General features: G+C 47.2%; 1 protein-coding gene across 5 annotated transcripts in view; it reads left to right on the forward strand.

The window, feature by feature from the left end:
- RARS1 (arginyl-tRNA synthetase 1) overlaps window positions 1-26038 on the forward strand; it is a 736258-nt gene that overhangs the window by 424559 nt on the left and 285661 nt on the right. For all 5 annotated transcript variants that reach the window (XM_075344555.1, XM_075344556.1, XM_075344557.1 and 2 more), the window contains one exon: window positions 727-848. In XM_075344555.1, the coding sequence (XP_075200670.1) occupies window positions 727-848 (122 nt within the window). The remainder of the gene's footprint in view (window positions 1-726; window positions 849-26038) is intronic.

Genomic DNA, 26038 nt, shown 5'->3' on the forward strand with positions numbered 1-26038 from the left:
AGGTCATTACGTTTACAGTGATAACAAACTCACTTAGATATTTGTTTAAGTGGTGAAAAAAGTATGAGATAAAAAAAATGGGGCCTTTTGTGTCACTAATTTGAGACGTGTAATGTTTTTTTTTAACTGTATGAAAGGGTATTTTTTTGCTAGTTGAGTTTCATTGACACCATTCTGGGATACATACAACTTTTTGATTGCTTGTGATTTTATTTTTACATAGAATTTTTGACAAAAAATTCAATTTTGTCTTTGATTTTTTTTTTCTTTACAGCACATACCTTGTTGGCTAATTTATTTTGGAAATTTAAATACAGTATCAGACTTGTTTTGAATTGCTAAGTTATTATAGGTGGATTGATTCTACTGCAATCATCTGATTCTTACGAATTGTGACATCAGTACCAAGATGGCAGCCATAGAGGTTTCCGCAGGCTCCTGGGTAGTATGGCAACCCATTAGTTGTCCAGGATCGCATTGCGGAGATCTGTTGAGATCTGGTCAATTTGCCCCATTTAAATGCCCTGTCAAAGATTGGCAGCAGCATCTAAATGGTTAACAGCAGTGATCAAGAACAAGCGCAGGAGAACCTGTAATACTTAAATAAGTGCAACAAAATCGTGTGCCTTAAACAGCTCTTAAAATACAGCTAAAGTAGCCAAAAACTAATATCTAGGGTCTGCAAACAAAAACTACTCCTAACTTGATGTAAAACTTTTGTTTCAGGTTGTTGTTGATTTCTCTTCTCCAAATATTGCCAAGGAAATGCATGTGGGTCACTTACGTTCTACCATCATTGGTGACAGCATCTGTCGATTATTTGAGTTTGTTGGACACAATGTACTCCGGTAAGATTCTTTGGTAAATTAGTTAAAGGGATGACATTTTATTAATGAACAATACTTATTTCAAAGTGTGTTCTAGTGTATACTGAAATTTGATATCTGACTTCTCAGAACAGGCTTTTTACTCAATCTTATAGATACTCTGCAGAAATAGCAGTCAAGGTACAATTGTTTAGAAGTCAGGGAGTAGCTCACGGCCCACAGCACCCACTATGAGGGAATTCTCCAGAGTGTCCCGCAATGACTTTAAACCATTTAATGAAGCTGCAGGCGACATTGAGGGCTTCTTCCAGGACTTTGAGCATCAGTGCCGATTAATGGAAGTCCCAGAAAGAGAGCGAGTCAGACACCTGGTGGGCCTCTTGGAGGGTGGAGCTGCCGACGCCTATAGACCTATGGACCCTCAGTGGAATTGTGAGTATGGAGAGATAAAACAGACCATTCTAGAGCATTATACCGTGATCCCAGATACTTATAGGACTCAGTTCCGTACTGTAGCCTGTGATGGGGAAGTGTCTTTCAAGATGTATGCCCACAGACTGAAACAAGTATGCCATCGCTGGCTGGAGGGAGAGGGGGCCTTAACTTGGGAGACGTTTGTCCAGGTCATTCTAAAAGAACAGTTTTATGCCAAGTGCCCTACTGAGATCAAGGAATGGGTGCGCGAGAGGAGACCAGAGACAGTGGAACAAGCTGCTGCTCTAGCTGATGAGGTGCTCACTATCAAGCCTCAATGTAAGAAGCTGCTAGCGGAGGGAGCAAAAATTACCAACTCCCCAACACCAGAGGTTCCTTGTCCTTCAGTGCCCAATGTTCCTCGATCTCCTAGATCACCACCTCATGTGGATACCCGTGTGTATGTGCCTCTAGTTGGTTCTACCACATTTTATGGAATGCAATGAGGAGAGAAAGTAGAAGAGCGAAGATATTCTAGCTGTGGGCATCTGCGGGGCACATGCCCATCTATCCAGTAGAGTCATCCTCCAAATCGACAACCAGCTCCAGCACCTGCACCTCCCTATCAGTCACCAAGGTCTCCTACCTACTTCTCCAGAAGGCAAACTAGAAGGAGTGAGATGTTGTTGACTCCTTGCAGACTTTAAGGATTTATATTTATGTTTGGTGCTTTATCTTTGTGGTTCCAATAAAGCCCTTTGGATTGTTCCTTGGCCTGGCGTGCCTCACTGCTCTGTCGCATACCCCGTGACACTAACTGTGTCACATCTAACAGGAATTATAATAACCACTGTAAACCAAATTTAAGAACAATGCCTTAAAGGATAGTGAATTAGGCACTCATACCTTAACCACCATTGCCACAATGGGCTCACAGCTTTATAGATAGTCAAAATAAGGGTACCCAATAATATCACATCTAACAGGATTTATATAAACCACTGCAAACCATATATAAGAACAATGCCTTAAAAAACAGTGAAATAGGTACACCTAATTTAACAGCTTTTACCTCAATAAGCTCACAGCATGTTAATATAGATAATCTAATATATAAAGCTTAATGTGTGTGTGTGTGTGTGTCCGGGGCTTTACAGTTATTCGCCAGAAAACCTGCCTCCATTAAAGCGAATGGAGCTGGGAGCCACAGTGCAGCCAGAGCTTCAGAAGAATACGCAGCCACGCCCTTATATGGAATGTTGGCGTGTCACAATGCAGCCAGGGAAAGAGACAGACACAGACGGGGTAAGAGGCAGACACAGACAGGGTAAGAGGCAGACACAGACAGGGTAAGAGGCAGACACAGACAGGGTAAGGGACAGACACAGAGACACACAAAGAGACAGACTGACAGGGAAAGAGAGACAGGGAAAGAGAGACAGGTTAAGAGACACACAGACAGGTAAAGAGACAGACACAGACAAAGAGACAGACAGACACAGGGAAACAAACAGACAGGGAAAGATAGGGAAAGAGACAGACAGGGTAAGAGACAGACAAAGACAGGTAAAGAGACAGACAAAGAGACAGACACCGGGAAAGAGAAAGAGGGAAAGAGAGAGACAGGGAAAGTGACAGACAGACAGGGAAAGAGATTGAGACAGACGGAGAAAGAGACAGACAGACAAAGAGAGAGAGAGACAGATATATACAGAGAGGGAGACAGACAGAGAATGGGAGAGAAACAGAGAGACAGTTACTATCCCGGGCAGCGTCGGGTGCTATGTTGTGAGGCGAAATTCTAACACCGCACGTTCCAATTTACCAATCAATTTTGCCCCTATCTACATAATGGGGAAAAAGTGAAACGAAAAGTGTATCCGCACCGTCGCATTTACAATCACGAAATTTTGCACAGACACCTCATGTGACCGAGGGAACGTCGTAGACTATGTTTTGACAGGAAAATTTAACCCCGCGCTTTACAGTTACTCTCCAAAAAACATGCCTCCATTAAAGTAAATGGAGCCTGGAACTACAGGTTATTACTAGGAGCTGTGATTGGTTGCTATAGGAACAAAAGACATTCATAGTATAAGAAGCTTATATGTGAGGTAATAAGATGTCGGTGGGGAGACGGACCTGGAAAGAGACGGACCTGGAAAGAGACGGACCTGGAAAGAGACGGACCTGGAAAGAGACGGACAGAGACGTACCTGGAAAGAGCGTGGCTGGGTCCTTCCCGGAGGGATATCTGGCTGGTTTCTGTGTTGAGACTCCTAACAGAGGCTCCACGGACTTTTTTGATTTGCATATTTCCCAGGGGGCAATGTACCTAGGATTTCACTGTCTTGAGCGCCTTCGTTGGCTGCCGGCAGTGTTTTCTCTGGCTGGTCTCCCCGAGATCAGTGATTGTTTTGTTTTGTTGGTCTACTAGGCATTGCTCCCACCTGGCCAGAATCCTACTCCACACTGATGAGGGGCAATACCCCGAAACAGCTGTCTGTGGATGGATACCTTGCCTTGGTATTTCCCTTGTCATATCTTTAAACTTGTCAAAAAGTTGGATATTGACTAAAAGGGCCACTTAATATGGTGGTTATGGTGGTCTCCTAAAAAGAGCCAACCCTTGGCTGGGTCCTTCCCGGAGGGATATCTGGCTGATTTCTGTGTTGAGTCTCCTAACAGGGGCTCCACGGACTTTTTTGATTTACATATTTCCCAAGGGGCAATGTACCTAGGATTTCACTGTCTTGAGCGCCTTCGCTGGCTGCCGGCAGTGTTTTCTCTGGCTGTTCTCCCCGAGGTCAGTAATTGTTTTGTCTAAAAAAAAAAAGACAGATGGGGAAAGAGACAGACGGAGCACATTACTTGGCCAATTTAGTTAAATCTGTGTGGAATGTCTGTGGTGTTGAAATATATGTTGTGAAATGCTTCTATTAGCTTAGTTTTTGCCTTTTAATAATTACATTTCTATTTGTTTTGTGGTTTTTGTGTGCAGAATAAATTTTTAATACATTCTATTTTGTTAACAGTTATTAACCCGGGCGAAGCCGGGTAGTACAGCTAGTCAGAAATAAAGGTACTTAATTCCAGAAAATTTCAGTGTCATGAATGGTAGCACTACCATTTATGACACTGAAATTATCTGGAATCTTCCTTCTTATCTTTGTTCCCCTGGGCCTCCTGATGATCCGACAAGGGGCGGGGAAACGAGTCGAGGTCATGCGTATTGCATTAGCTTGAGGGAAATACCTTTATTTCTGATTATCTATATTAACATGCTGTGAGCTTATTGAGGTAACAGCTGTTAAATTAGGTGTACCTATTTCACTGTTTTTTAAATCATTGTTCTTATATATGGTTTGCAGTGGTTTATATAAATCCTATTAGATGTGATATTATTGGGTAACCTTTTTTTGACTATCTATATCTATAAAGCTGTGAGGCCATTGTGGCAACAGTGGTTAAGGTATGGGTGCCTAATTCACTATCCTTTAAGGCATTGTTCTTAAATTTGGTTTACAATGGATTATTATAATTCCTGTTAGATGTGACATTGTTAGGTACACCATAAGTTATTGATTGGTAGGGTCTAGTAGGGTGAGCGAGGGATAGCCGACGAGGAACTGGGGTGCCCAGCTATGTTAGGGTGTCATACCCACCGTTGATAGGCAGGGATCGGATACAGTGACATATTAGGGTCGCTGGAGTGTAGGTGTATATATTTGATTATTAATTATCACACCATGATGATCTCTATCTATATACATTATAGATTCGGCTACCCCTGATCTATATGACCTCCCCATTGTTTAATCTTTATCAATTTATGTTTTTGAGTTTGTGGGTTTATTCACCTGGGCGATTTTAATACTATTAACAAAAACTATTTTTAGAGGGATTTGTATTTTTCACTTGTAAGTCAACTTAAACTTTCCCATAAGCAATATTTGATTAATTTACCTCTATAATATCAGTGTGTGATAGTCAGTGGTGTACCACTGCTGTCAAGAAAGCTACCCCACCTCTCCATCTGTAGAAGCCAATTTTTAACTGCAAAAAGTCCAGGCAATTCCTTTGGGCATAGTATCAGTGTGTGATAGTGAGTGGCATACCACTGCTGTCAAGAAAGCTACTCCACCTCTCCATCTGTAGTAGCCAATTTTTAACTGCAAAAAGTCCAGGCAATTTCTTTGGGCATAGTATTAGTGTGTGATAGTGAGTGGCGTACCACTGCTGTCAAGAAAGCTACCTCACCTCTCCATCTCTAGTAGACAATTTTTAACTGCAGCTTGCCCAGCCAATCTGTGAGGAAGGTGCAGGCGGAGATAGTGTTGCCTTCATCCAAATGTGGTGCTCTCGATGTCTATGAGATCTCAACACCAGCAGCTGTTTCCACTTTCAAAACAACCGACGACCTGCCAATCACACTACCTGTTGTGGGTAAAGAGGTGGAAGGTCTGCGTCCAAAAGCATGTGTGACTGCTGTCCCCACAGTCATAGAGGATGAAGAGCACGCGGATGCATGCATTATGTGGCAGACGGTGGTTGGCCCGCCCTGCTAGTCCGTATTTTAGCACAGTGAGCTTCCCACTGTGACTTATGCTTCATTGAAAGTTGTGTACAGGGTGGGCTCCCCAGTATACAGCTAAGCCACGCACCAGGAAAAGGACTCTAGGCAGTTTGGTCGATAAATGATTGTTTTACTTTACCAAACCTACTAGTGGCGCAGCACAAGAACTTACAACATATCTATCTAAACATAGACAAAACCCATTAACCCCCCTGAATACCCTTATTTGCTGAAGCCTCACAGATAAGGCAGATGATAACAGTGGGAAGGCAAAGCACACAGCTCAGCAACATAGTCCTGGAAATCTTCTACAGTAACATTCAATGCAAACATGTTTCGCTGTCCCTTTAAGATTTTAACTGTAACTGACAGAGCAGAGCCAGCAAGTCTTATTGTCTATATAGTCTACCTAAGCAGAACAGATATGTGTTTTGTTACCAAAACAAAGTGCTGCGTACACGCACTCCTGGGCCCAGCCTACTGTACCCGGGTACTGTGGTGTCTAGTTGCCATAAATAGAGACTTGAAGATCCTTTCACAGTGATCAGTATAGCCAGCAACTGAATAATGGCGGTGTCTGGCACAGGATGCAGCTCACACTCGTTACGGTCCTCCTCACCAAACTCTTAACACGAGTCTCCTCACAATCCACCGAAGCGTTTCTGCGGCGGCTCCTTTCTATTACGCACACCTTTCGCTTTTCTCTCAGCTCACATACAGCACCTCCTCCGGTCTCCAAGTCCACAGCCGAAGACCGTTTTTATGTTGCTATAGTGACCAAACAGTCAAAGGCAGATGCAAAACAGTGGCCCCTTGTGGGTGGTCAGCAACAATGCATACAATAGACAGTAAATAAGTCTTTTGCATTTACAGTGAATAAAGGTAATTTATACACTCTTACCCTTTTACATGTGAATAACAATGCATACAGTGAACGGCAAATAAGCATCTTGCATTCACAGTGGATAAAGGTCATCAATGCACCCTCACCCTATCGCATCATATCCATGTGATGGTTCATGGACAAAGTACTCAACTTAGTAAGTTTTTGCCTCTACTTTGAGATTGGTGACAAATGTTACAGATAACATGAGTTGGGTGATCCTCTGCGATGTCAAAAAAGGCCCAAGCTAGGCAAGGCTTAAAGCCCATGCGACCTGCAGAGCCACCATGACTTCTGCTCAGAGGCAGAGATGAGGCTGAGGATGCAGTTGTTGACGTGCTTCCAGTACTCCGTCTCTGTCCAGGAAGGCGCCACCTAACCTTGTAGTCAGTAGTATCCTCCTCCACCTGCTCTGCTGACCTCATCGACTGGCTGACTGTGGATTGGCAGTAAGTGGGATCTCCAACCTCATAATCGCCCTGTGTGTTCTCACTCACTTCGGCCTCAGAGCCAACCTCTTCCTGCCCTGACCGAATAGTAAAATTGTCATTCCAATCAGGTATCTGAGTCTCATCAGAACTAGATGGACCTAGGTCTTTTTTCAACCTATGTAACTAACAACGTAACTATGTAGCATGTTCCTCATTGTCTCCACCAAGAGGAGTTAGTTTGGGAATGAGGGTGTACATTATGCTCAGAACCTTCTTCATCTGGGCCTGGATCCAACTCGCAAAGCTTCTGGGCATCAGTGCAGATCATTTCCTTGTCTGGACTCACTGCAGCTTTGGAGCAGACCTCTGATTCTCAGGCTATAGGGTGACTGAACAGCTCTGCAGACTCAACCATCTTTGTTACCCCATACTCAGCAGGGCGGGTGGAGACTTGAGAGCTGGTAGGAAGCAAGTGCAATTGGGGTGACACCACAGAGGAATGGAGTATTTGGGATATTGAAGTTGAGGTGGAGGAGAGGCCACTTGATGGAGCACTTGAGATCCATTGAAGCACCTGCTCTTTTGGTGCCTCATCTACATTTGGTAGCGATGATCATGTCCATAAGAAAGGGATCACATCAGATTGTCCACGGAAAGAAGTAGACATCTTACTTTAGCTGGAAGATGGTCTTTCTTCAGCAGATGTTACTGTTGCTTTACCACCTACCCCACGGACACAAACTTTTTTTTTCCCTTTCCAACACACCTGTTCACCTTTACACCAGCATCTGGCCTTTTTCGACTCATTTTGTAGATGATCAAATTTGGAACTCTGCAGGGACACCATACTCAACGCCGTCTCAGCACAGCAGCCAGCATTCGGTTCCTCAGATGTGAACAAGTAAAAGACCATTTCCTCCTAGGCATGACAAAGCTGTGAGATTCATTCTGTGAACCACTAGTTTTTATTGGAAAAGCCGATCTAAGATTGTGTAACAGGTGCTTCTGCTGATACTTCTGCATACATGCGTCCTTTTCTGTGGCAGGAATTATGTCTCCAAATTTTGTCTTGTACCGGGGATCTAAAAGTGTGGCAACCCTGTAGTCAGCATTACTTCGAATTCTGACAATCCGAGGGTCATATTGTAGGTAGTGTAGAAAAAAGGTGCTCATGTGTCTTGCACATACAGGAAGAACAAGTCCTTGCTGTGTTGTTGGCGGCGAGGTGAGAATCATGCTTCCTTCCTCTGCCCTCTCCCCCCAACCTCGCACAACAGAAATGTGATCAAGTTGTCCTTCATCTGCTGAGTCTTGCCCATTGTCCATTGCCGGTTCGTCATCCATTTCTTCCTGTGCTCCTGCACATGCCTCAACAGTTTGGCTGATACCATGCGCCCTTGTTAAACCCTCTCCCCCACCGTTGCATGCCTGACGCCTTTGTGCTGCTGACCGTCTGGATTTTGGAGATCTTGTTATCCCTTCCGCATATCACTCATCCTGTACTTCCTCCCCTTTCTCTTGTCCCACCACCTGACTCCGAATACTGTTTATAGTGTGCTCCAGCATGTAAATGACCAGAATTGTCATGCTGATAATGACAGCGTCAGCGCTAAACATCTTCGTCGCCATTTTGAAACTGTGCAGAAGGGTGCATAGGTCCTTGATCTGAGACCACTCCAGCAGTGGGATCTGCCACACCTCTGGATCTCGTTGGCACAGGCTATACGTCATAACGTATTGCAGCAGGCCTCATCGGTGTTGCCACAGTTGCTGCAACATGTGCAGATTCGAATTCCTGCGTGTCGGCACATCGTATTTCATCCGGTGAACCGGCAGGCTGAAAGACTTCTGGAGCGATGCAAGTCGTTGAGCTGCGGGGTGTGAATGGCGGAAGTGAGCACATAGCGAACATGCCCTCTGCAAAAGCCCATGTAGGCCAGGATAGTGGTTTAAAAATTGTTGGACAGCCAGGTTCAACACGTGAGCCATACAATGCACGTGTGTCATATTGCCCGGAGAAGGGCCGTATCCAGGATTGCAGCATTGTCGCACACGGCTGTTAAGTCACCACCGGAGTTCACTCCAGCGACTTCTACTCCGATCGCCAGGCGACGCCGTGTTCCTGCCCTGGATAGTGCTGGTGATGGGAGAGGAGTCGATGCCAGTGGCGCCGGTGGGCGCAGGCACCCCTCATCCAATGGGCTGGGTTTCCTTGAGATCTGCAGTACCACTTGCTGACTGTAGGTGGCAGGTGTCTCCCAGCTGAAGTACCATAATCCAGCTACAACCTATGGGAAGACACAACACCCTTTTTACTGCCTCTCCTATCTGCTGACCATTGCCAGAGATAGTTCTGAACTTGTGGTTCCTGTTCCGCCCTGTTTTGTTTCGTGATTTTGTGTGCTTTACCGCTTGTTTCCTGACTACGTCTCCTGCCTACTGTTTATGTACCTCGCTGCCCTATCCGGATTTCACCACCGCTTGTTTCCTTACTACGTCTCCTGCCTGCCGATTCTATCCCTGTTCCACAATTTCTGAATTCACCCTGCCTGACTACTACTCTCTTGGAATGCAGCCTTCCACAGGTAGTGATTACCTTGGGTCCTGTGTAATTCCAAATGCCTGTATAGGGATTAAAGGGTTTCAGGGTTCTAGGAGTCCTGCTTGGTGAGTGGCTTCCCTCTAGCCTATCCTTTACAGCCCATCTGAGTCTGTTGATCCAGGCAGGCGTTAAACCGTGCCCTCTGCAGAAGCCCATCTAGGCCGGGATATTGGTTTAAAAATTGCTGGACAACCAGGTTCAACATGTGAGCCATACAAGGCACGTGTGTCACATTACCCCGGCGAAAGGTCGCACCCAGGTTTGCAGCATTGTCGCACATGGCCTTCCCTGACTGCAGGTTGAGTGGAGACAACCATTGATGAAACTCGGTCTCCAGAGCTGACCGTCCACAACTCCTCAGTGGTGTGACTCACATTTCCCATACATTTCAAAGTAAAGAGTCGACCGCCTGATGCCGTTTAGCTCTGCTGCCAGCATAGTAAGGAGGTGTGCGGGATTCCTTGTGCGCAGTTACAACGCGGGTGGCCTTACCAGACAGGCTTTGGGCGGAGGTAGAGGACCGAAACGAGTTTGAGGAGGCAGAAGCAGTGGAGGAACTTCTACATACAGAGGATTGATGCACAACTCGTGGGGACGGCAAGATTTTTACAGCAGACCCTTCTCCATCTCTCACCATAGTTACCCAGTGCCCAGTCAGCGACATGTAGCACCCCTGTCCATGCTTACTGGTCCAAGTATCTGTGGTGAAATGCACCCTGTGTCACACAGTTTCTCAAGGAAGCGGTGATATGTGCCGACTGTAAGGGGGTGTAAGGCTCGGTCATCCTGAACCTGTGTGTATGATTTATATGTAAAATGTGTAATATGTAAAGTCTATGTTATAGTGTAATGTAATATGTAATGTCCATGTTATAGTGTAATGTAATTTGTAAAGTCCATGTTATAGTGTAATGTAATGTATTCAAATGGCCACTAGGTGGCCACAGTGTGTGGGCTGTTTCCCTCGTGATCCCGAAATGTGGGGGGGAGAAGTCTAGTTTGAAAAAGAGCTGTTAGAAATCAGTTGGTGAGGAAGGTCCCTGAGGAAAAGTACACTGCGTCTGTGAGAGGCGTAGTGAAGAAAAAGCCCAGTAAAATTAATTTGGTGTGGTCTTCTGGGCCGAATTCGGGGTTTTTTTCGGACACAAAAGCGGTCCGGAAAAAGGGTGGCTATTCCCTGGTGAGATCTTACAAATCCTTCAGTGAGAAAAGAGTCAGTGGGCCTCTAGAGGGAAGAATGGTCCTGACTGACTGAAAAGACGGTTGAGTCTACCGTGTCTAGTGTAATTGGGTACCCCAATGTGAGCCCGAACACCAGAGAAAGTCAGCCGGATGATATGTAAATAAAAATTAAATTTTATGGGAAAGAAAAAGATATTCCCTGTAACGTTCAAGCAATGAGTTCGCCTAAGGTGAGAAAAATGAATGTATATAAGTTTACAAGTAAAGAAATTTAGTTAAAAGATCCTGTGACCGTGTCTGTGACGCCTGAAGAGAAAATGCGCTTAATACTGAATTGCACTGGAGTGGCGGTTGGGGCACAGAGGAAGAGTACCGGGCTGCGCAACAGCGAGAGGGCAGTATCTGCCACGACTACAATGGCCCTCGGTCGCCCCTCTAACACGACATGCTGGTGTAGCGCAGGCACACCTTTCTTGGAGAAGTAGTAGACTGGGCATCTGGTACTGGGGCACTGCGATCGGCATAAGGTCTACGAAAATCCTCTGTGTCCACCAGGCGGAAAGGCAGCATTTCTGTAGCTAATAGCTTGCAGATGCTGAAAGTCAACCTCTTTTAGGCATGTCATGCCCTTCTAAAATCATGTAAAACACAGCAAGGGGACTCCAACAAGAGTCTCCATGTTTTCCAAAAATTTGATATAAAATATGGCTTCCTATCCTCGATTGTGTCTTGAGAAACTGGGTAAAAAATCAGTAGGGTGGGGGCAGCAAAGGACAGTTTTGCACAGGGCAGCATTCAGGCTAAGGCCGGCCCTACCCCCTCCTGCCACAGCTATCGTAGCAGTAGTGTATAGGAGCGGCTCTGGGGTTTATCACGTGATGGCATTAGGTCCATGGCTCTGGAGGGTATCACATGACGGCATTAGAGACACAGATCTGAGGGTATCACAGGATGGGTAAATGGTACACGACACTGGGAGTATCCTGTGGTAGCATAAGGTACATGGCTCTGAGGGGTCTCATGTGATTTCATTAGGTACGCAGATCTGGGGGTATCACAAAATCGCATTAGGTACATAGCTCTTGGGAGTGTCACATGATGGTGCACAGCTTCGTGGGAATTACATGATGTCATTAGGTACATTACTCTGAGTGGTATCAAATGATGACATTAGCTACATGGCTCTGGGGAATTTCACATGTGTGGATATTGGGTACACGGCTCTGAGGGGATATCACATGATGGTAGTAGGTACAAGGCCTTAAGGGGTATCACATGATGGCACTAGGTACACAGCTCTGGGGGGGTTTCACATGATGGCATTAGGTACATGGTTCAGGGGGATTTATTTAAATGTATATTAGGTACACAGTACTGTGGGGTTTTCACATGATGGCTCTAGGTGTATCACATGATTGCATTAGTTACACAACTATGCTTTGTCAGTATGTTAAGGACAAGATTATGAACTATTAGGAGTATATATGAAGATATCCAAAAACCAGGATTTAAGATGCTGTTTGAGACTGTGTACCCCACCTAGTTCTGCATTTGGAGAGAAGACTCAGACAGTCTGGACTTTTCATGTGATGAGTGAATCATGCTGACATTGCTTAATATAAATGAGGAACCAAGCACATTACAGTATATTGTATATCACAGAATAAGCTTTTCTATTTTATCCAATAGGAGACGTGTTACGTATTCTTGGCACCTAGCCAATAAGTCCGTTTAAATGTATTTTCACTTCCGGATTAAATTAGTCTTAATTTCTATCCATATCCGAGTACGTCTCTGGTGTGTATGAAAGAGAGTGGTATGCATGCTACCACAATTGACTCATAATTTGGACTGCAGACAGTTTAAGGGGGATGCACGATTAGATTGCATCACAGTAAATTTATGACCGACATTAACAGTGGCGCCCAACGAACCTTAGGACGGTGTCTGGATGACAGACGGCCATGCTGACACCTTGATTCGAAAGGCAACTACGCGAGAGGGGATGGAGATGCGCACTCCAAATGCAGGTGAGAACATTTGTCTAATCTCACCTTGCAACCTCATGCGTGTACTTGCATTTTGAAAGGGGGGGTTGGGCTGTTCCAGTCTAGACACCTAATGACCGCCATCTCGCATGAGATAAGCCGTCCTAAGAGATCCCACACCAAGGTGGTCAGGTTCACCTTAAGCTGTTTGTATAAATGTAATTCTAAATCACGTTAAATGTAAATGTGGTTTTGGGTTTTTTTGTCTGTTCTTTGAGAAAAGCAGAAGTTCCATGTTTCGTTTTCTCTGACTTAACTGCAGAGGAAAATGAGGAAGTTGTTATATACGCTGGTTATATGGATATATATATATATGGTTATATCTGCAGGTGAGATCAGCCACCTGGATGGTATATATAGTGTCCTTATTGTTATGTCATTGTGTTTACCTGTGTCTACCTGTTGAAATGTCTGTTTATTTGCAGCAGGCGGAGTACTTGCTGGCTTTCGAGAAACGGTAAGTTCTGTTTTGTTCAGTTACGGCGATAAAAGGGGAAGTGTCACGATAATGTAGTGAGAGCTGTCTTTTGAGTGAAAAAAAAAAAAACAACTCAGAAGCTGTACTTTGAGAAGGTTAACTGTTTATATATACTGCTGTGTATACTGCGAGATACACCGATTTGTGACGACGTGTCCGGTCGATAGTTGATGATTGATAAGGCTTTGGATCTGGTCTTCGGGAATAGAAGATTTGGAAGGGTTTTCTATGTACAGGTGCAGTGTTATGAAAGGAGGGTGAGATAGCCCTTACTGTTACCTGGTACGGTTTTCCTGCTAAGCAGTGAGTTGAACGTTGTATGCGTACTCATTGCTCTTGTTTTAGTGGATGTCAATGTATTTGATTACCTAGGATTGAATACATTGGGGAAAATCCTAAATTTTGGTCTTAGTCACGGTTATTGGGTCTGGATGGACCGTACTCATGTGGTGTATATAGTGTGAACAGAGGTTACTAGTACTTGAAGTAATGTATAGTGAGGGTGAATTTAGTTTCTATCACCCACGTGACACTTCTTCCTAGAAGTGATAGGACAACCTGTTTGTGTTGACGACTGAGATAGAAATCTATGTATTCTGTGGATGTTAGAAATGTTAAAAATATGAAGTCGCTCCTCAAGGTGGCAGGGATCACTGCCAAGAGAGGGAGATTAGAGGAGCAAGAATGGAAAGATGTCTTGTTAAATAAGCGAGGGATTTTGAAAGATAAAGATCTCCTTATGGATGCTGAGGCATGGTATAGAACGTCAAAAGATGTTAGAAAATTGGCATGGAAAGAGGAATGGGATGGAGATAGTAGATATTTCTATATTGCACCAGCTCAGAAAATGGCACCTCAGGAAGTGGCCAAGCCCATTAGGAAACAATGCCCCCCTCCTCAACAGTAGTCCCCAGAGGGTTGTCTAACGCCCTCCCTAGCCTCCCAGACTCCATTTCAGGTCGGGCCGCACCTAGTTCCCTTTTTCCAGCCATCTTAAGTCCCAAGGCCACTGGCCTATTTGTGGCTGGAGCAACCGAAGCCACCGAGGGGGGGGCAGGAAGATGACAATGATTTAACAATGATCCACCCCACCACCAAAACTGTCCCCAGCAGAGACCAAGCCCACAATCTCCAGTTATAGAAATATACCACAGATGCTGTCCTTATTTGAGGACATCAGCCCACACATGGCATCGCACCATTATTCCTATAGACCCGGACAAGAACGCCCTAAATATGTGACATGGAAGCCTCAGGAGGCTGCAGTCCTTGTGAAGGAACACTGAGATATATACACCTATGAGTGACGTGTCATCAATAATTGATGTTTGATAAGGACCGAGAGCCTGGTCCTCGACGGAAAGAGGATTTGAAAGGGGGATTTTAAAGGTACTGGTGCAGAGTTATAAAAGTGGGTGAAAGAGCCCTGACTGTTACCTGGTACGGTTTCCGCTAAGCAGTGAGTTGAACGTTTGTAAACTGGCTCATTGTTTGCTTGGTGGATGGCGATGTATTTTAAGAAATACATTAGTAAAATCCTTAACTTTGGTCTTAATCATTGAGTATTGAGTATTGGATGGACCGTTTTCATGGAGGTGTATGTAGTGTGAATTCTCTCCCTGATCCTGATTTGCATCCCATGCCTTTTTATAGGAAGATGTGCTAAATCCAGAAAATCCACTCTGCCACATATGCTGATTTGTATGGGCTCACCCAAATTAAAGCTGGTGATTCTTTCTGGCCAGTAATGGAACAAGGTTTGCAGGTTTATAGTGAGGTTGAGTGTACCTTATTATCACCCAAGTGACACTGGTGCTCTAGCAGTCTTTGGTATGGAACACCGTAGGGTTGAAAAAAAAAAAAGAGAAGTGTTAGTTTCTATTTCATCTTCTGTGAAGTTTAATTGTAAGTGACACACGTATGTTGAAAAAGAGAATTCTCCCAAGGGGGGAGATTAGATGAGAATTGATTGAAGGTACAGGATGTTATATTGAATGTCAATATAGTGAAAGTGTTGAGATGATTTGAAGAGATGTAATTCTGAATCTAGTAACTACACTATGTGTATTTTACCTGTCTGTGAAAATAAGATGCTATAAGCTGATATATAGGGTGGACTTGTGTGCCGTCTGTGGAGCACTGTGTCCACGGAAGCCCACCCCATTATTTCCTGTCCTGAATGTAGATTTCTTTCTGTCACTGTGTTTTGCCCAGCCCTGGGTGGGGTATGGTATGGGGATATTATTGCAGGGGCTGACAGGAGATGAGGGAGAGTACAGGGTCCCTAGTTACAGGGTCAGCCCAGGGGTCCTATATAATCCGTATTCCCAGTGACAGTTTAAGGGGGATGCACGATTAGATTGCATCACAGTAAATTTATGGCCGACATTAACAAGTGTACGCTCCTGCAGACGTGTAAATTGATACAGCTGAGCTGATTGAGTTTTCAGAGCACAGCAGCATGATGAATACGCAGCAAGCAGTGTCAGGTAGCGTGAAACAGCAGGCTGTTACTGTACTGCTAACATCAGGCTGCTGATCACAGCCGCCGCAGATACTCGCCTCATCTCAGACTTCTGCTTCCCGCATCTCACTAACTGTAAGCCTCGTATGCCGGTATCCCCTCCTGTCATCGCTCACACTGAGCGGTGGCACGGGAAAAAATTGGAGCTCGCAGCTTTGCTGCTGCTTTAAAAAAATTGTGCCAATTTCCTCCCACAGCTGTGACCTGTAAAACCCAGGAGGCATTCCGAGGCCACATCTGAAGCCAGCCACAATGCAGGAGATGTGGTCGGACACCGACCACAGTCTTCGATGTACAGGGGCTGCCGTATTTGCTGGAATTGTCATACTCAGACACTTACAAAGGAGCAAATGCATTTGGCAGTCTCCAGTAGCCGAAAAAAAATTAAAAACAGTATAAAAAAAAATGCACTGACGCCCCTTTTGAGAAGTCGCACCTTACAGTGAGAGGAATCAGCAAGAAAAGCTAAAAAGCACCTGTTAGAAGTGTATCACACCAATGGCATAAACAATGTACAAATGCTTATGCGCTTATCCCTTAATACAATAGATTTAATAACATCGTTCAATCCTTGACATTATTAAATCAGAAAACCAAAGCAAATAATCAAAAAGAGGAATTGAGTATAAAGACCAAAGAAAAAAATCCCCTAAAAAAATACCGTATTTTTCGCTTTATAAGACGCACTTTTCTTCCCAAAAATTTGGGAGGAAAATGGGGGGTGCGTCTTAAAAAGCGAATATAGCGGTACCTGGGGGTCCTGTCCTTACAGTGATCGGGTGGCCGGGTGCTGTGTGTGGGCGGCGAGCGGCGGCCGGGTGCTGTGTGCGAGCGGCGGCCGGGTGCTGTGTGTGGGCGTCGAGCGGCGGCCGGGTGCTGTGTGCAGGCGGCCGGGTGCTGTGTGCGGGCGGCCGGGTGCTGTGTGCGGGCGGCGAGCTGCGGCCGGGTGCTGTGTGCGGGCGGCGAGCGGCGGCCGGGTGCTGTGTGCGAGCGGCGGCCGGGTGCTGTGTGCGGGCGGCGGCCGGGTGCTGTGTGCGGGCGGCGGCCGGGTGCTGTGTGCGGGCGGCGGCCGGGTGCTGTGTGCGGGCGGCGGCCGGGTGCTGTGTGCGGGCGGCGGCCGGGTGCTGTGTGCGGGCGGCGGCCGGGTGCTGTGTGCGGGCGGCGGCCGGGTGCTGTGTGCGGGCGGCGGCCGGGTGCTGTGTGCGGGCGGCGGCCGGGTGCTGTGTGCGGGCGGCGGCCGGGTGCTGTGTGCGGGCGGCGGCCGGGTGCTGTGTGCGAGCGGCGGGCGGGTGCTGTGTGCGGGCGGCGAGCGGCGGCCGGGTGCTGTGTGTGGGCGGCGAGCGGTGGCCGGGTGCTGTGTGCGGGCGGCAGCCGGGTGCGGGCTGCGAGCGGCGGCCGGGTGCTGTGTGCGGGCGGCAGCCGGGTGCTGTGTGCGGGCTGCGAGCGGCGGCCGGGTGCTGTGTGCGGGCGGTGAGCGGCGGCCGGGTGCTGTGTGCGGGCGGCGAGCGGCAGCTGGGTGCCTCTGTGCGGGCGGCTGTGCAGCAAATTACCCAGTTTCTCCGCAGTCCAAGTTTCAAATGATGGCGCCGGGAGCGGGCGAGTGCGCAGATGGAGCTCTTGGATGAGAGCCCCATCTGCGCATGCGCTCCAGACGCCATTATTTGAACCGGGACCGCGGACACTGGGACACTCACTGCACCGGCCTGCTGAATGACTCACCCGCCGACGCTGCTGCTGCCACCGCCACCACCACGGGCCCCCCGGCTCCTGCCACCCCGGACGCCACAGCACCTGCCACCACGGACGGCACCTGCCACCACGGACCCCGCTACCACTGACCTGCCATGCCTGCCAGCACAACCTCTGCCTCCTGTGACCCCGCTTCACCACCACTGCTGCCCCCCTCCGGTAAGAGAACACTGGATTATAAGACGGACCCCATTTTTCTTTTTTTTACCTTTTTTATGTCTAAGTGCGTCTTATAAAGCGAAAAATACGGTACTTTATTTAATACTAATTAAAATGGTATATCCTAGAACCATCAATATAGTCCTACCAGACTGTGGTCAAGTGAAGGGGGGGGGTGCAAAATACAAAAATAAGGTACAGGAGAAGGGGTAGTGGTGAAAAGGATGACAGTATTCACTAATACTAATATTATGATGGTTATAATGGTTATAAGGGGCACTATGTCTAACAATTAGCCTTCACTGTCACCTACCTACCAGCGGAGTTGCACCATGATGTTTTGGATGCCCCCCGCTCCTCGTAGACTCTTCCGTACCTTACCCTAGAGTTGCCATAGATTAATCCCCATCACCAAAAATAATTGTGGAAGTGAATCGTGCCAAAAATATGTAAGTGGTTAAAAAAATGGCAATTATTAAAGGAGTTGTCCGACATTAGCTTACCAAACATTTTTGAGTTTATCTGTGCTGTATTGTCATATAAAACACCCCTACATTGTTATTTTTTGTTTTCTAACTTCTGTTCCTCTTGAATTATCCCTTTATTCTCTACAGCTGCTTGTTTACATTCAGCTCCAGCAAACATGACAACTTCCTGTGCCACACCTCCCAGTTAGAGCTGGCACCACCCGGCCTCAGTATCCAGGCTCGCCCCCTGCCCGCCCTCAGTGTCCAGGCTCGCCCCCTGCCCGCCCCATGCACACACATTCCATGTCAGTATTCTGCCCCAGCACCTGTCCTGTTATCTAGCATTGGAAATAACAGCCCCACATCGGGCTCTGCGCCCCCCACACACATCGGGCTCTGCGCCCCCCACACACATCGGGCTCTGCGCCCCCCACACACATCGGGCTCTGCGCCCCCCCACACACATCGGGCTCTGCGACCCCCACACACATCGGGCTCTGCGACCCCCACACACATCGGGCTCTGCGACCCCCACACACATCGGGCTCTGCGACCCCCACACACATCGGGCTCTGCGACCCCCACACACATCGGGCTCTGCGACCCCCACACACATCGGGCTCTGCGACCCCCACACACATCGGGCTCTGCGACCCCCACACACATCGGGCTCTGCGACCCCCACACACATCGGGCTCTGCGACCCCCACACACATCGGGCTCTGCGAGCCCCACACACATCGGGCTCTGCGACCCCCACACACATCGGGCTCTGCAACACCCCCCCCACACAAACACGCAAACGGCGCTCTGTACCGACCCCCTTCCCCACCATCGTTATGTACCGACCCCTACCCCCATAGGGAACACATGTAGGCTACATTCACATGACCATTCCGTTTTTGCGGTCCGCAAAAAAAGGTCCATTTTTTTCACGGATGAATCTGTGTCATCTGTGTGCCTTCCGTTTTTTTGCGGACCGCAAAAAACGAAAGCAGCAAGAAAGATAAATAGATGAGTAGATATAGAGATGGATAGATATAGAGACAGAGAGATAGACAGATGAATGAATGCAATAGATAGATAGATAGATAGATAGATAGATAGATAGATAGATAGATAGATAGATGAAAAAGACCTATATAATGTCCCACCCCCCTGCATATTCTAAGCTGGCACCCTTTAGTGACTTTCATGTGGCACTAAAGGGTGCTTAGCCTTGTATTTAGCCAAAAAATAAATAATTAAAAAAAACGACGAGGGGTCCCCCCTATCTTTTGTAGCCAGCTATGGTAAAGCAGACAGCTGCAGCCTGCAGACCACAGCTGGCAGCTTCACCTTGGCTGGTAATACAAAACAGAGGGCACCTCACGCTGTTATTTTAAATTATATAAATAATTTAAAACAAAAAACGTGGGGTCCCCCCCAAATTGGATCACCAGCCAAGGTAAAGCGGACAGCTGGGGTCTGGTATTCTCAGACTAGGGAGGTCCACTGTTATTGGACACTCCCCAACCTAAAAATAGCAGGCTACAGCCGCCCCAGAAGTGGCGCATCCATTAGATGTGCTAATCCTGGCACTTCGCCCCAACTCATCCCGTTGCCCTGGTGCGGTGGCAAACTGGGTAATATACAGGGTTGATGCCAGATGTGTAATGTCACCTGGCATCAAGCCCTGGTGTTAGTGATGTCACGCGTCTATCAGATACTCGACATTACCAACCCAGTCAGTAATAAAAAAAAAAAAATAGACAACAAAAAAAGTTTTATTTGAAAAAACACTCCCCAAAACCTTCCCTCTTTCACCAATTTATTGAAAAGAACAATAAAATCAGGGTCCGGCGTAATCCAATAAGGGGGTCCCACGACATCCATACCATAGTCAATGTCCCAGTCAATGAAGAACAGAATGTTCACTGCAGGGGATGACAAGCGCTGCTGGCAGGAGGTTAGATGAGATCATTACCTGCAGTGACGATGTCCTGCTCTACTGACGTCAGCGCTGTCACTGACTTCTATGCCCGCCGAGTTCTCAGCAGTATCGCGAGAGCCCGTGACATCACCGCAAGTGACAGTCTCGGGCCGCCCGCGAGACGTGACGTGAAAACGCGGCGGGCATAGAAGGCAGTGACAGCGGTGACGTCGTCAGAGGCAGAGATCGTCACAGGAGGTAATGATCTCATCTAACCTCCTGCCAGCAGCGCTCGTCATCCCCGCAGCTGCACGCAGTGTGAGAAGCTGCTGATACTCTGCAGTGCGAGCAGCCGCGAGGCTGGCAGAGAACGGGACATAGACTGCACGGGCACTCCTGCTATCCTAAGCACTGTAAGCAGGGGGCCCGCTGCTGGCAGTGACACCGTGGGTGGGGGAGAGTACGGGGTGCGGGGGAATGTGTGGAAGGGTTAAGGGAAGGGGGGCGGGGACTCACGCACTGTAGCCGACCAGCAGGCTGTTCCCAGATTTGCATGTCAACATGGTCCTACCGATGTTGACATGAAATGACAGGAAGCAGCAAAATCGCAGCAGTAGCGGTCACATGACCACTCTGTGCCGGGGGAGTGGGGCTGACAGCAGGGCAGGTAAGTGGTCACTATCTACTTACCTGCCCCAATGTAGCCCAATAGGGTAATAATAAAAAAAAGTCAAAATAAGCCGGATAACCCCTTTAAGTCCTCCTCAGTTGTTAAAGACTCAAGGTCAAACTGCCTTAGTCTACTAATTAGATTAATACTTGTAAAGCACAAACACCAGATGTATAAAGTACCGTATTTTTGCTTTATAAGACGCACCTGATTATAAGACGCACCCCCAAATTTGGTGAAGGAAAAGAGAATTTTTTTTTTAATGTTAAATGGGGTCCATCTTATAATGCCAGTGTCCCTCTAATAAATCATATAGGGTATATGTCCCTCATAGCCCCCATCCTAAAATTAGCCCCCTTAATCTGGATATGGCCCACTTATATTGAATGTAGCCCCTTTGTGATGGCACACGTTCCCCTGTGCTGCCTATGGCCCCCTATGGATTGCATACATTCCCCTGTGCTGCCTATGGCCCCCTATGGATTGCATACATTCCCCTGTGCTGCATATGGTCCCCTATGGATTGCACATGTTCCCGTGTTAGATATCGCCCCCATGGTGCTGCCCATGGCCCCTATATAGATCGCACAAGTCCCCCTGTTAGATATCGCCCCCAGGCTGCTTCCCATAGTAAAATAAAACACTCTTTCCTTACCTCCTCCAGCGTTTATCTCCCTCCTGTCTCCCTCTGTGCTTCTCTTCTTTACTTCCTGGTTCTCAGTGCGGTCATGTGATCGGCACAGCAGACTGAGATCTCTTCGTGCCTGATCACAGTGGAAGCAGGGACACGGGGAGAAACACTGGAGGGGGTAAGTAAAGCTTTTTTATTTTAGAATGAGCAGCAGCATGGGGGCCAAATCTAACACAGGGGGGGCATGTGCCATCACAGGGAGGCGCAGAGACATATAATATGCACCGCTGCCCCAGCCCCTCACTGCGGTGCGATTTTAGCACCACCGGAGATGGACAGCGGCTGTGCATATTGTATGAGCGGGAGCAGGAGATCAAAAGCTGCAGCCCACAGCGTTCACCTGCCTCCAGCACAGCGACCCCACCTCCCCTCGACCCTGCAGTGTACATACATATAAATATACCCCCCGTATATTCGGCTTATAAGACGCACCCCCTACTTTCCCCCAAAATTTGGGGGAACAAAAGTGCGTCTTATAAAGCGAAAAATACGGTATATACGGATAATAATATTGTTAAAACTCCCAGCAGGAACTTATCTGCCGGTATCTGCAAAAACCTGGTCCCAACGCGTCCCCCCCCCCCCCAGACTTCTTACGGTTCATCAGGGGACCTTCACAGGACAATAGTCCAAGAACAGGTGCCTTCAGGTGTGGCTCATGTAATTTTTGTGTTTATATAGTTGAAACAAAGACCGTCTCTAACGAGCATACTGGAAGGGAGTTCCTTATTAGGGACTTTGCGAACTGCCAGACTGAGGGGCTGGTGTATAGGTGTATATGCACCTGTCCCCTCAGTTACATTGGTAAGACCAGGTGGCAGTTCGGGACGCGCATTGGGGAACACTTAGGTGATATCACGCACAAACGCGATACACCTATTGCGAGACACGTTAATGCCTTTCATAAGGGAGACCCGAGATCTATAACATTTCAGTGTATTGAAGTGGTCCGTCAACCAATCAGGAGAGGCAGTTGGGACAAGAAAATTCTTCAGAGAGAAGCAAGGTGGATAGATACAATTAGTCCCAAGGGCCTTAATGAGGTTCTTAGTTTCACTAGCTTCATTTAAACTTCAGTTTTCCACTTACCTGATAATACCCCTCGAGAGAAAAAGATAGATATATTATTTGATTTACCAGCATTATACCAGATGCGGCTTGCGCTGGATAACTGATTTATTGTTTATGTATATAGCAGGATGTGGGTATATAGCAGGATAAAGGCATATACCAGAATGGCATGGCGCTATGTAGCAGGATGGGGGCTATACCAGGATGGGGTTATATAGCAGGATGAGGGCTATACCAGGACCAGGATGAGGGCCATATATATACAAGAATGGGGATCATATACAAGGCAGGAGGAACATTACCAGGATGGGGTACCTTAGTAGAGAATTTGGGGACATTACCCCCATAACAGTGTCAGCAGCAGATCCTCGCCCCATAAGTGTATCATGACCACATTTTTTGCTTCAAATTTTATTTTCCTGTTTTCCTCCTCTAAAACCAGGGTGCGTCTTATAGTCTGAAAAATACGGTATTATAAGTTTGGTTACTATACGCTTTGGACCATATTCGGCCATTTACCATTGCTGAATCTGTACTTATGTATGATACATGTGTACTATTACTGTGACATGATTAAATATTTGGCAGGCTGTGGACCACTATGCGTTCCACGTTGCTTCCTGGTTGCTGGCGTCAGTGCGGATTGCTGTGACTGCAATGTGCTCCACACCATCTTCTAGAGTGAAGAGAAAAAAGGGGCGGAGCTTAATGGCACGATCGCACACTACATATCCGGTTTGGGGTACCTGGGTAAATGACTATGTGGTACCTGATCTTGTGACACTGATCATGAACTTCCGGATTTTCATCCAAGCGGGAAGTACAGTGGTATTTAAACATGCAGTCTGCACCGTGCAATGTGTATTACCTACCTGATGGTTGGAGTGTCCCATTATCCCACTGTGGGAATGAAATAGTTTCAATCTTGGCACTTTATCCAGGCTCCTGGATTGTTTACTCCTGGAATGGACACCACTAGGTATGTGGATTAACCTATTATAAGGCTATGGATTATTTAGTTTGATTGTATTTATTGTTTATTAATGAGATTTATTCTATTCTATTGCCAGATGTTTTTTTTTGTTCCTTGACTATTGTCCTGTGAAGGTCTCTCGATGAACCCCAAGAAATCATCACCGCACACACACTGGCACTACCGCCCCCATCATCACCGCACACACACTGGCACTACCGCCCCCATCATCACCGTACACACACTGGCACTACTGCGCCCATTATCACCGCGCACACACCGGCACTACCGCCCCTATCATCACCGCCAACACAGGCACTACCGCCCCGATAATCACCACACACACACACACAGGCACTACCACCCCCATCATCACTGCACACACACCGGCACTACCTGAGTGATGTCACTGCTGACAGCGCGACTCACTTCGGTTGCTCCGTGGAGCACACACCGAGCGGCGGTGTTCTACGGCCGCTCCTATCAGCTTCCAATGTAGCAGAGCTGAAAGCATCGTGGGACCTCGTATGGATTACGCCGGACCTGGAGGGGTATTTGGGGATTAATAAAGTGGTGAAAGAGGGGGATCTTTGTGTCTTTTATTTCAAATAAAGGATTTTTTGGTGCTTGTGTTTATTTACTTTCACTACAGTTTAGTGATGGGGGTGTTGTCTCATAGACTTCTGCCATCACTAAGCTAGGACTTAGTGGCAGCTATGGGCTGTCATCCTTATTACCCCGATTGCCACCGAACCAGGGCAATTCGAGATGAGTCGGGTAGAGTCCTGGGACTGTCGCATCTAATGCATGCGGCATTTCCGGGCGGCTGCTGGCTGATATTTTTAGGCTGGGGCTCCCATAACGTGGGGCTCCCCATCCTGAGAATAACAGCCCTCAGCTGTGTGGCTTTACCTTGACTGGTATCAAAATTGGGGTGACCGCGCGCCGTTTTTTTTTTTAAATTTATTTTTTAAATTTTTTTACTGCAAGATATAGACTCGCCCACCGGCGGCTGTGATTGGTTGCAGTGAGACAACTGTCACTCAGCTTGGGGGCTCGTCTAGCTGCAACTAATTATAGGCGCTGGTGGGCAGGGGAAGCAGTGAATACGAGATGGAATAATGAGCTGCCGGCATTTTCAAAAGCAGGAGAAGCCGCTGGAGCAGTGGGACAGCTGTGTAGCGCCATGCCTCGCCGTTGATCTGTGAGAGGGAGAGACCGACAGAGAGAAAGAGAATCTTGTACTAACTAGAAATGAAAAAGGAGAGGACGCTCCTGTGTGGAACCTTAAAAGCACAAGATTTAAGTGGTGTGAGATACACACTCACCTGATAGTGTTGTACAGCAGGTCCAACACTGTATGATGCTGAAGGGGGAATCCTGGTTCACCGCTCCTCATCAGTGGAGATCCCGTCCTCTATGACCCGCAGGAATCTGCTCACACGATAGCAACTTCCACGTGTAGTGTGAAGCCGCCGGACCGGCGTCTGACAGCAGCTCCTCCTCCGAGACGGATGGTCCCGTGATCCCGGTAGCAGTGATTCACCAGCCCCTTGCATACACATCAAATGGATCGCAGGATCCTGATCTGGCTGCAGCAGCCCCGTGAGCTCCCAGAGGGAGATAATTTAGTGGAGAGCAAAAAAAAAGGGAAAATACCATGGTATCGGCCGCGCTGCTCAGAAGAAGGTAGTGATAAGATTATTGATGAAGATTTATTAAGGATTAATATGCCACTACGCGTTATGGGGGTACTTCCTCCCCCTTCCTCAGGTAGCAATCTGAGGAAGGGGGAGGATGTACCCCGTAACGCGTAGTGGCATATTAATCCTTAATAAATCTTCATCAATAATCTTATCACTACCTTCTTCTGAGCAGCGTGGCCGATACCGTGGTATTTTCCCCTTTTTTTTTTGCTCTGTACTAACTAGAAAGGAATTTCCACTTCTAAGCATGCTCTGCTGCTAAAAACGGATCAGTCGCCGGAATCAGTCATTTAACGGATTCCGACAGATTCCAGCACCCATAGGCTTCAATTATAACCATGACGGGTGCCGACGGAATCCTGCGTGGTGCGTTTTTTTTTATGCTCGAAAAAAACATTACATTCTGCGTTGGTTCCGCCCATCTGTCAGTAATTTCACGACTGATCAGTCGCATAGCGGATGCAACGCAAGACCATCAGGCACAATCCATCGTTAATACAAGTCTATGGGGAAAAAACTAAAGGGTACTTTGCACACTACAACATCGCAGCTGCGATGTCGATGGGGTCAAATCGAAAGTGACGCACATCCGGCATCGCTGTGGATATCGTAGTGTGTAAATCCTTTTTGATACGATTAACGAGCGCAAATGCGTCGTAATCGTATCATCGGTGT

The sequence above is a fragment of the Anomaloglossus baeobatrachus genome, chromosome 4 (assembly GCF_048569485.1).
Source record: "Anomaloglossus baeobatrachus isolate aAnoBae1 chromosome 4, aAnoBae1.hap1, whole genome shotgun sequence".
NCBI lineage: Eukaryota > Metazoa > Chordata > Amphibia > Anura > Aromobatidae > Anomaloglossus > Anomaloglossus baeobatrachus.